The 12,126-nt window shown below is 39.5% G+C and overlaps 1 protein-coding gene across 3 annotated transcripts in view; it reads right to left on the reverse strand.

Moving 5' to 3' along the window:
• Nucleotides 1-426: 426 nt before the first annotated feature.
• The window catches only part of LOC117294586, a 28,801-nt gene continuing 17,101 nt past the window's right edge, over nucleotides 427-12,126 (reverse strand). For 2 of the 3 annotated variants that reach the window (XM_033777063.1, XM_033777064.1), the window contains 10 exons: nucleotides 10,942-11,777; nucleotides 9,899-10,073; nucleotides 9,172-9,313; nucleotides 7,287-8,181; nucleotides 6,020-6,186; nucleotides 4,779-4,938; nucleotides 4,173-4,347; nucleotides 2,945-3,008; nucleotides 1,638-1,737; nucleotides 427-710 (listed from right to left, as the gene is read on the reverse strand). In XM_033777063.1, coding sequence (XP_033632954.1) covers nucleotides 666-710; nucleotides 1,638-1,737; nucleotides 2,945-3,008; nucleotides 4,173-4,347; nucleotides 4,779-4,938; nucleotides 6,020-6,186; nucleotides 7,287-8,181; nucleotides 9,172-9,313; nucleotides 9,899-10,073; nucleotides 10,942-11,777 — 2,759 coding nt within the window. In that variant the 3' untranslated portion in view covers nucleotides 427-665. The remainder of the gene's footprint in view (nucleotides 711-1,637; nucleotides 1,738-2,944; nucleotides 3,009-4,172; nucleotides 4,348-4,778; nucleotides 4,939-6,019; nucleotides 6,187-7,286; nucleotides 8,182-9,171; nucleotides 9,314-9,898; nucleotides 10,074-10,941; nucleotides 11,778-12,126) is intronic. The other variant, XM_033777065.1, reaches the window with a different exon arrangement.

Genomic DNA, 12,126 nt, shown 5'->3' on the forward strand with positions numbered 1-12,126 from the left:
CATGTAACTTAGGACCAGTCCCATCTCTTAGTCCTAACTTAGCATTGCCTAGGACTAGTCCTAAGTTAGGACTACCTTTGTGAAATCCACCCCAGAGACCAAGCCAGAATCGCAGCCCAAGGTTTAAAAAAAGACCCGTTTTGGGGCAAATCTCCACTTTGTGCATAACACACTTGTGCCTTGGCTTTAGTTATCAACAAGGCTTGTGAAGACCATATTAACAATCACTCTTTGACATGAAGTCAAATTACAATGGGATAAAAAAGGATAAATAATGGTAGGTAAAAAGTGAAAGTTAAGACTTCTAGCCCCTATACCGTAACCATTTCCATTTATGTATTTTAACATTTTAACATTAAACAGCTGAAAAACAGCCTTTACTACAGCAGTATCACACTCAGTACCATTTTCGAACCCCCCCCCCCCCCCCCACCCCCACCAAGAACCAAAACCCCCAAACAAACGGAAAATGTGAGAAGAAAATTTACACACATTTTACTTCATTATAATAAATATTGATGATCTCACAAGAACAAAAAAGTACGAAATTTTGACATGGTTATTTGCTGTTATTTCAGTTAAACATCTTGGGCACTTTCAATAAATGAGGTAAATAAAGGTTTATTAATGAATTAAACTGCATCGACGCATGTATTTACCCAATGCTAGGGTCCTGTCCAGGGTTTGCTTTTTAATCGATCACTCAACTGCTGCATAGAAGAAAGAAGAAGAGAAAAACAAATATGAAAACTTTCTTCAAGGATGTTTTTGAGAGTCAGTTCGTGATTGCAACTCATTTTGGCGAAATAGTTGTGTCATTAAAGACTGGCATGGCAAACTTGTTATGTAAATCAATTAAGAAGTTAAGTGAGAAATGAAATATTACAACTATATTTCTCCAGACCTGTTAACCTAAGAAGTAGGAGAGGAGAGCCTCTCAACAGGAACTGTGTTTCTTTTTAGGCAATCCTTTGGGTGCCAGCTGCTTCTTTTTCTTTACTGTATTTAAATTGCTCTTCGCTGTATTTTTCAATGTCTTCAACCTTATTAATGTGCATTATTGTACTTTTTATTCCAAAGAAATGAAACTAATATTAATATAACAAAAACATAAAGCAGCCCTGAGTCAGAAATACATCATGATACTAGGCCGGATAAGTTTTCAATGTATGTTGAGTTGCGATCTTTCATGCAATCATTTACTTATTGGCTTCACTGACATTCATACTACCATTCAAGTGCTAAAATAGTGCTAGTATGTAAATGAAAGATCACAATCTCCCATAAGCTTTATAAACTCAAGTTATTGATGCTATAAGTTATCACACAATCGGGAGTGGAATACGGAAAATGTAGCGCGTCTGCGTCCCATATCCAACGAGGACGAAAGCCGAGTTGGATATGGGACACAGACGCGCTATATTTTTGTGTATTTTCACGGGCACGTTTGTGATACATGTTAGGTATTTATCTTCAAGCGAACTTGGCGCGTGACATAGAACACACAAGATGCAGGTAGTGATATAGGCCATGCAAGTTTATATCACCATTCCATTCTGCAAATCTGATTGGAGGGTTAGCGCGTACTTGAAGATAATATAATTTAACATTATAAGTGACTGTCCCCAGTGCCTTACCTTTCTATATATCAGTGCTTTAATTCTATTAGTTTCATTTGCTGCTTGTCGTTTACGCTCTTTTTCTCGTTGAACAACCTCTGGTAACTTGTTGTACACCCTGCAGAAAACGAAGAAGAAAAAAATTATCTCTCATTGTTACTGAAACTTGGTATTCATGTTTTCTAAAAGGCACTGGACACTATTGGTAATTATTCAAAATAATTGTAGGCACAAAAACTTACTTGGTTACAAGCAATGGAGAGCTGTTGATAGTATAAAACATTGTGAGAAACGGCTCCCTCTGAAATAACATAGTTTTTGAGAAAGAGGTAATATCTCAATTTCATGGGGTGGATTTCACAAAGAGTTAGGACTTGGGACTAGCTATATGTTTTTTATATCCTAGGACTAGTCTTAGGTTAAACTTAGTCTTAACTCCTTGTGACAAAGAAGTAATTTCTCACTTAAATATTTGAATCGAATTTGAGACCTCAGCTGACGTCTCAAATTCAGGGCATCTGAAAGCACACATTGTGCAACAAGGGTGTTTTTTCTTCCATCACTCTCTTTCAATTTCGACGACCAATTTAGTTCAATTGTTTACAGGTTTGTTATTTTATGCATATGTTGAGATACACCAAGTGAGAATACTGGTCTGTTACAATTACCAAAGGCACAAAGGTATCCAGTGTCTTTAAAGTTCATTCTCTAATTCCCAGGCCATACAGTGAAATAAAATGTTTGTCATTGCCAGTATTCTTTCATTGTCATTGTCAATTCCTTGACAGTCATTGTCAATCAGTTGTCAATCCCTTGTCATTCAAATCTGCAATATCTATCTTTTGATTTGTCTCTCATTTTAATAAAAGATTAAATGTTTCTCTGCAAAGTTGAAGACAAGATAATACAAATCAACTCCTCGACAAATCAAATGTTTTTGTCTTGAGTTATCAAATACACAAGGGTTTTGTCTGACTATAGCTTTATTATATAGCAAAACACCTGAGGGTGGGGTACATGAAGGTTGTATACTTGGTTTGCGGTAACACAATTTGCGTATACTTGCTGTGTATATTGTTTTTTGTTGAGAATTAGTATTGCTATATATTCTACTGACAGCGAGTAGCTCAGAATTCGGGAGACTTCTCAGTTCTGAACAGAACGGTCCTGCTTATTAACTCCTAGGCAGAGGGTAGGAAACTAAGGGACTGCTAATTTCCCTTTTTCGTTACTAACTTTACTACCTAGGATTGAGTTCTAATCTGGTCTCAATGATTCGACTAGCTAGCTCTAGTCATCATCAGGAGACTTTAGGGATAACTTACTTCTCTGTGTGCTGCCTCATCTCCTTCTTAGACATTAATCTCTTCTTGGGCTTATGATGTTGGTCTAAAAGGCAGGTAAAGAAAACAAGGTAAAAGGTGTTATTAGTTGAGATTAATTGTAACCAGTTTTCATTTGTTTTGCAATGGAAAAGTGAAAATCATCACACATAACACAGTACAACTTTAGGTATCGAATGCTCACATATATACTGCTAATAAAATCATAACATTAAAGTACTTCCACCTGCAAAGGCTGGCGAGGGCTTGTGTGTAACAAATAGTATTGAATTGATAAGTAGGATTTGAAACGTTGCATGGTGGAAATACGATATAGAAAGGTTTGCGGTAACACCATGTAATGACTATCTCTAATGAGTTGGGATGAAAAGAATTACCGTTGGTTTCAACCAGGAGTAGAAACCAACGGTTTGTTTCAGAGCCATCCCAACTCATTTAGAGATAGTCATTACATGGTGTTACCGCAAACCTTTCTATATAGTATTGAATTGATGATTTTGTTGGCATTTGTTTGAAAAATAAAATTAAACAAATTTAAAATCTTAAATTAGGTACAAATCATCTTCGGAATTTGCAGACAATTTTGTTGACGAAAAATTGACACATCTGCTAATTACACAAAAAAATACAGTTTGCAGCTTTAAAGCAGAAATGACCAGGATACCAGTAAAAAAAAATGTACTTGTGACATGGTGGTTTGGACGGTAACCATATTCTGGTAAGCATGATATTGTTTGTGCTTCACTACTTCTTGTGCTTTAAAGGCAGTGGACACCATTGGTAATTACTCAAAATAATTATAATCATAAAACCTTACTTGGTAACGAGTAATGGGGAGAGATTGACAGTATAAAACATTGTGAGAAACGGCTCCCTCTGAAGTGACGTAGTTTTCGAGAAAGAAGTAATTTTCCGTGAATATGATTTCGAGATCTCAAATTTGAGGCCTCAAAATCAAGCATCTGAAAGCACACAACTTCATTTGACAAGATGTTTTTTTCTTTCATTGTTATCTCGCAACTTCAACGACCAATCAAGCTCAAATTTTTACAGGTTTGTTATTTTACGCATATGTTGAGTTACACCAAGTGAGAAGACTAGTCTTTGACAATTACCAATAGTGTGCAGTGTCTTTAAGCAGCTCTATAAAATTGGGCGTAGAGCTCGAGTCCCGTGCACTCAGACAAAACACCTTCCTTAGGTTACTCACCGCTATACGGATGGGCCTGAGGGTTGACTTTCTTACTGCGGTTATCCTGAAATAACTTAAATCTTTCCTCATCAAACTGTTTCTGCATCTCACGCTCCTCGGCAGCCAGCTTGATCTTCTTCTGCCTCTCACGGGAACGAGAGATAAACATCGTCTGGTTGCTCTCAAAGGCTTCCTAGTTCCAACAAATATTTAACAAGCGAATATTTAAAAAAAAGTTCAACAACTTATGACAAATTTTATCATTTATAACTTCAGTTCACCATGGAAACAGAGACATCTGATTCATGACCTTTCCTTGATGTACTCATTTCCAAGAGGACTGATGGTTCTCTCGCACACTCCGTGTACAGAAAACCCACCCATACAGACCGCTATCTAAATGCTCCATCACTGTCATGTTCCTCGTATCGAAAAACAATAACGTATGCTGATAATAATTTTGCAATTAGGAACCAGACTATTTTGTTATTCCACCCTCGGTTTGGCAACCGTAACGTTGATATCAATGGGAAAAATTCAAAATGGCTGCACCGTGATAAAGGTCTATTATATAGAATTACAAATATTGATCAATGATTTTGGATGCAGAGTGGTGTGACTGACCTGTAGGCTGGGTTTGCCCTGTGACCCTTGACCTGCAACTGGCTGCCTGTCCCTGAGTGGTTGGCGCTGTTGTTTGGGTTCAGCCTGTTGCCATGGCATCTTCTTGCTGATTGGCTGGAACCAGGCAACAGCTGGCGTAACTGGGGCTTCCCTGACACGTCTGCATGAGAAACAAAAAATGTTTAGAAGCGTGTTTTTTGCTCTAGGTGAAATGAAAATGATAAAAACTCAATGGAAATTTGGCTACTTTGCCTCTTTTGTAAATCAAGAATAAGAGGGCAAAACCTTAGCCAAAGAAGATATAATGATCCACTAATTTTGTCCAACGGGTGAATTTGTTACCGACAGCAACGAGAGTTCTAAAGTATTTGACAAAAGTGCTGAGTTGTCCTCTTAAAATGATAAGAGCGCTACATAATACAGTGCTGGTTTGACTGCGGCCATATCGAGAAAGATAAAATGAGAGGGAGTGTGTGTGCAGCCAACTTTTACACGCACATGCGCGGGTAGAGCACAAAACACACCTGGCGCCTAGGCAATATTTAATGGAACAACAAAAATTACTACTTTAATAACAGTGGCTTCTTATATAGCCAGGAACAGCAGGGCGAACCCAATCTCTTTTCGGTAAGTGCACTGGGTTCTTTAAAGACAGTGGACACTTTGGTTATTGTCAAAGACCAGTCTTCTCACTTGCTGTATCTCAACATACATGTATGCATAAAATAACAAACCTGTGAAAATTTGAGCTCAATCGGTTGTTGAAGTTGCGAGATAATAATGAACGAAAAACCACCCTTGTCACACCAAGCTGTGTGCGTTCAGATGCTTGATTTCGAGACCTCAAATTCTAAATCTGAGGTCTCGAAATCAAATTCAAGGAAATTGACTTCTTTCTCGAAAACTACGTCACTTCAGAGGGAGCCAATTCTCACAATGTTTTAAACTACCAACCTCTCCCCATTACTCGTTACCAAGTACGGTTTTACGTCCCATCTGAGGGACAAAGCATCGCGGATAAAAAGGTGTCTTGCTTAAAGGACACATGTGTCATAACTGGGATTTGAACACACCAACTCTACTCTTCTGATCAGAAACACCAGAGTTTTGAAGCCAGAGCTCTTAACCGCTAAGCCGCGCCGCGCCATGCCACAAGGTCTACTGCAAATAACACTGATGAGTGAAGGGTGCTCTTTACGGGAGCAGATTTTCAAAATAATTCAAAAGCAATAAATACTGACTGTGGTATCTTTCTTCGTCCCTTGCTTGGTTCTGAGCTTGATCTTGGCTGTCTGAAGATGCTCTCTTTCCCTTCTGCTTCTCCAAGCTGCTTTGTCGTCTTCTCACCTCCTTTGTTCTTAAGACCAGGGGTTGTCTGAGTGCCAAACTCAACGGTGAAAGCAGTTCCCTGCCATTGTAACAAGACACACATGTTGTTAGAACAGAGAAATGAATATGTGGACAACCACAATCATGGGTACTCCATTGTGTGTGTCCATTTTATGGAAAACAGTTTGTAAACCACAGATATAGCAGTTATCTCAATCTTATAATAGATGTTAAATTTGCATCGGGGATAAAGAATATTAAAAAAAAATCTTTTTCCCAAAGACCGATGTGTGTTAGCACTGTATACTCAGTACTTTCCCGAGTCCTGTGAAAAAATATCACAGGCATGTTACTCGGGTGGGATTCGAACTCACGACCCTTGCAATTCTAGAGCTGCCTCTAGCTACCGGGCAACCTCGGTAGTCTAGTTGGTAAGACACTGCTCTAGAATTAAAAGGGTCGTGGGTTCGAATCCAACCCGAGTATGCCTGTGATATTTTTTCACATGACTCTGGAAAGTACTGAGTATACAGTGCTAACACACATTGGTGTATGGGTAAAAAAAAAAAAAATTATATCTCAATCTTATAACAACCGCTGTGTCAATTACGTGTAAAAAGTGCTTGAGTTAATGTTATATGTCCAATACAAGATCTGCAAAGAGTTTACTCATTATTTATCTGCTGTTCATTTGGTGTCTTTGTAACAAAAAGTAAAGTGGCTGTGCATGTAGTCAACCTGAAACTGCCAGTTCAATTACAATTTGTAATAACTTTGTAATAACTTGGTTTTGCAATTAACCGCATTTCCAAAAGTAACTTTGCAACAAAATGAAACATAGATTTTGTTGGATGTAATTTGCAAGATTTGTTGCGGGTATGACGTCAGGGTCAAAAGTTCAAGGCTCTGATTACTGATTACTATTAATACTGGTTTATTTAATCTGATCAAAAAAACAACCAAAAGGTTGACAACACTCAAATTTGCAAAGGCAAGTCCTGCACTGGCGATCACCATTCATTGCTTTAAAATAAAGAGCAAGTCAAAATTCCTGCTTATCTGTGAAATCTACTTGACACAAGTGCGGACCTGCTTCCTGTTATAGCGTCGTGAGCTATGAAATTAGGTCCAGGTGAATAGGTCAATAAATATTTGTTTCTGACAATGTGATTGACTAACCCTCTTTTTCTGAGGTATCTGAGAGCTTTTGACAGCAGGAGTCATCGTTCCAGCAGGTATCCGGGTCGGCAGTCGAGACTCTCTATTATTCCTTGATCTCATCTTGACACTCTCCTCGTCCCTCCTCCGTCTTTTCTGATTGACGTCATCTCTCAGTCTGTCTTGTGGTTGGTGTGGTTCCTCAACACCATGGATATCATGTAAAGAACGTGATCGCTTGAATCTTGGCTTGCACGTACATGAAACACTAGCCTCCGACAAAGCATCACTCTGCACATCGCTGCTACTGTAGGCGACGCAAAAGTCATCTTTATGCCTGTGACTTGACATTCTTTTGGGGTAGTATTGTCTCTGATCTGTCAAAGTGCTCTCCGAGGTTCCTGGCGATGACTCTAGATCGTGACTTGTCTCTAAGACAGGACTCAAGACAGATGCAGGAGGAATAGATGGTCTCAGAGTCTTCCTATCATCCTCAATGTTCTCTCCCGCTGATGAGGAAGGCGTGCTCGCCATGACAGGAGCACTCTTCTGTTTCTGCTCATCCTGCGTCGGTAGTTCATGTTCTTTTAAGCGTCTCCTGTGGTGTTCTCGTTGCCGATCGATCTTCCGCTGTAACTTTGCCAGCTTGGAGCCGAGTTTCCTCACGCCCTGCTCCCCGAGGAGATTGTAGAGTTGATCTGACTCCAGACTCAGGTCTGAGATGAAGGACTGGATGCTGAGTTCCTCGGATGAGTCTCCGTGTTGGAGTGCTTCTTGTGGTGGAGCTCTTCTTGAGCTGGGATCTGCTGGAGGTCTTCTCTCCATAGTGACAGGTCTCCTCACTGCCTTGGGAATGTGGGTCGGCGGTCGGTCTGCCCTGGTCTGTACTTGAGTTGAGGGTCGAAGTTCATCGGGACTAAAATAAAATTAAAAATTAAAAATAAAATATATAAACATGTTTGTTTGTTTTCTTTCGTAAGCTAAAATTTGATTTGCAACTACATGTGTTGTTACTTTGTGAAATGGGCGAATAAATATTAATACAAATTATAATAATAAACCTTCTACCAGGGTATAACCACAAAGTACATATTTAACTCTCTTCTAAGAGGTAGTGGACAAAATCAACAGCAATTGTTTTTGTGTAAACTTTAGATGACTATCTTAAAATATTGTTTCTTACAGCCGTGTGCTCTTCATTAATGCAGCTTTTTTTTTTAAATGATAAATCGCCAAATATCACAAGGCCAGACAGCCGCTCCAAATTGAGGGCTACATTTAAAGGGAAGGTTCATGTTTGGTAATTGTCAAAGACCAGTCCTCTAACTTGGTGTATCCCATCATAACCATAAAATAACAAGCCTGTGAAAACTTGGGCTCAATTGGTCATCAAAGTTGCGAGAAAATGATGAAAGAAAAAAACACCCTTATTGGACGAATTTGTGTGCTTTCAGATAAGAATAAAAGACTTCTAGCTAGAAGTCTTTTACTATTTTAGTGAGAAATTACCTCTTTCTCAAAAACTACGTTACTTCAGAGGGAGTCGTTTCCCACAATGTTTTATAATATCAACAGCTCTCCAATGCTCATTACCAAGTCAGTTTTTAAGTTAATATTTGTTTTGAGTAACTACTAAACGTGTACCTTCCCTTTAACTGATTTGGGCTATCGACCAAATCAACTGCCACCATGGGCACATTGCCACATACTCCCGGGGCTGAAACAGGGTTCCCCTTCACAGTCCACAAGGATGTAGGCATGGGTATCATCCATACGGAGCCCTGCTGGTTGAGCAGAATGCACTATACCTGCCCAATGAAGCAGTAATGGTTAAATTCCATGCTCAAGGGCACAAGAGCTCAATAAAACTGTTGTGGTTTGTCCAGGCATTTAAATCTAGATTTACCTGTATGCTCCGTCTGCTGGAGGTTCAATGCGATCATCATCTTCCAGTGGCTGCTTCCTTGGAGTATACGGTCGATCCTTATCCCATCTCTTCCTCTCTCTGGGAGTGTCACTTGATGAAGTACCACCACTGTCCGTCTCATCTGTAAATAATAAAAAGTGGAGGTCACCAAAAATTAGTCTACCCAAATAAATTGTCAGGCTTTGCCTAGTTCCTCATATCTTCACTGTTTCATGTCAGGTTCCCTACTTACAAAAATACCTTTAACCCAGAACCCGCATCAAATAGTGGTTGTGAAACACCCTGGAGAGGACAGTTAATAATCATAATTATCTTCCAATCAGATTTGCAGAATGGAGTGGTGATAAAAACCTATATTGCACAGCTAATATCACTACCTGCGTCTTGTGTGTTCTATGTCACGCGCCAAGTTTGCTTGAAGATTTTTCCGTCTTACACTCGTGCTTGTGTAATAACTTATATAATAATAACTATTTAGCGCTTTTTACAAATTTGATACAAATCTCCACATGTCAAAAGTGTCTTTCTGAAGGACTAGTCCCGACCCACACTGTTGACTTACTGGCCACGACACTCAAAAACAATTGCTACTATAGTACCAACTCCCACAAGGTAATAGCTTTCAATAATATCTAAACTGATTTTGATTCATGATGTTAGGAGTTTTGTAACGATCCCCCCAAACACAACCTGTTAATCCACTGACCTTTGACCCAGTTTGCAACAGTATGTCTCGCAGGGTCTGCCATCAAGCTGGCCATGCGTTGAATCCTCTCAGAGTCTAGACTAGACTGGCTCTCATCCCTCTGTCTTGTCTTGTACTCTTGATATTCATCCCACATCTCAGTCCTAGCATCCCTAGCATGGAGGTCCGACTCATCCTGAACGAAAAAGGAGAAAAACAAACCCATATTTTTGGTACAATATACCAACGTGTTTCAGTACAAGTTACATGAAACGTCTCTTTAAGTCAGCTTCTTAAAAGATAAGAGAGAAAAAGATATTTTAACAAGATATTTTTTCTTGAATGAGGTCTTAAAGCCATTATACACTTTCGGTACAGAAAAAAAACTAAAAGTTCACAGATTTACAAATTATTTACAGGGTTTACAGAAGGTAATGGTGAAAGACTTCCCTTGAAATATTATTCCATGAAATGCTTTACTTTTTGAGAAAACATTAAAACAATATCAAATTCTCGATAGCGAGAATTATGGATTTATTTTAAACACATGTCATGACACGGCGAAACTGTGGGGAAACAAGGGTGGGTTTTCCTGTTATTTTCTCCCGACTCCGATGACCGATTGAGCCTAAATTTTCACAGGTTTGTTATTTTATATGTAAGTTGTGGTACACGAAGTGTGGGCCTTGGACAATACTGTTTACCGAAAGCGTCCAATGGCTTTAAAAATATTTTTTTACTGAGAACTTATTTCCAATTCAGACCAGAGATTTTCCGCTGGCATTAAAAATAATTTGTTTCAGACAGCTGACTCAATATGAAAGTGACATTACCCCGAGTCCCTGCTACAACATTGTAAAGATCTCCTAATAACACTTACAATACTATGCGAGTTTGAAAAGGCCAAAACCGTAATAATCTTAATTGAACTGTACATGTACTGGCCAGATGATACAGACAAAACATTTTGTCTAGATAGAAAATTTAAAAATTACATTTTTCAGCAACTTGAAAATTAATCAGTTAAGTTGAAACTTTATGCAAAACTTTGTAATCCAACTTACCTGCAGGACCTCTTGTAGCACTTGCCTACTGTAAGTGCCCGGTAGGTCAGTCATCTGGCTCCCATATTGCATCTTCCCTCCTTGTTTCAACCCTCCAGGTCTAGCAGCATATTGACTTCTTTCTGGGAGTACATGTACCTCCTGGTCTGTTGGCAGCCTCGGAAGACGCGCTGGTGAATAGTCCTCATGCCTTTGGTTCCCTATGCTGGGTTGCGGTCTTCTAGTCAAGTCTTCTCTTTCCAACACATCATGTTCCATTTCACGAGACATCAAAGCAGCTTCTGGCGATGCTCCTGCACCTCTAACAGGTATCTTGCTGGTTGGAGACTTCTTAATGACACCGTTTTGGGCCTTGAAACCATATCTTTGTTTCATTGAAGTGGTGTCATAGTACGTACCATAACTCCGGGATTCAGTTTCTTTGTCTTGACTTTTAGGAACTCTCCTGGACCTGGCCACAACATTCTGGTCCTGAGAAAACTCTGTCGACTTTTCCTGTTGATAATCGGCAAATGCTTCAGGACGCAGCACTGACTTCGGGCTTTCTACACCAGAGAAGGCTCTCTCTGTTGGACTGACACTCTTCAGATCACTAGGGTACTCGATGTACGACCGTGCTGGCCTGTCTCTGTTCCTCTGATCAGGTTTGGACATTGGGATCTTGGACTTGGGTGAGCGAGGGCTTCTTGCTGGGGACTGCTTGTTGTCTTGGGGATGGTCATGGAGTCTGAATTCAGCATCTACACCAGGGAGCTCAAGTGAACGTATGTGTTTAGGGCTGTCCCTTGAACCGTATGCACTGACTGGGAATGACGGAGGTAGAGCATCATCAGAACCTGAGAAAAAATAACAGGTTAGAATTTTATGAAAATTTGGATTTTTCCCAAGAATGTTGAATAGGTTGTGTAGCTATTATTTATCAATATAAACCACAAGCTATTATTTAATATGATTTTGGGTTGAAATACACACAGTTTACAAGAGCAGAATTTGAACCTGGAGCTACATATGTTTTCAGGGGTGCCAGTCAAAAGTCATTCATGACAACTGTTATATAGCCAGGGATCACATCAAGTTTTACAATACAACCTGGGAAGTGGCAGGAGAGGGATCATCTGAACAGGGCTGCAAGTTTGTTGCACTGCAATCTGGGAAGAGGTCATAGAGCGCGGATTAAAAAAAAAA

This window comes from Asterias rubens, chromosome 9 (assembly GCF_902459465.1).
Source record: "Asterias rubens chromosome 9, eAstRub1.3, whole genome shotgun sequence".
Lineage (NCBI taxonomy): Eukaryota > Metazoa > Echinodermata > Asteroidea > Forcipulatida > Asteriidae > Asterias > Asterias rubens.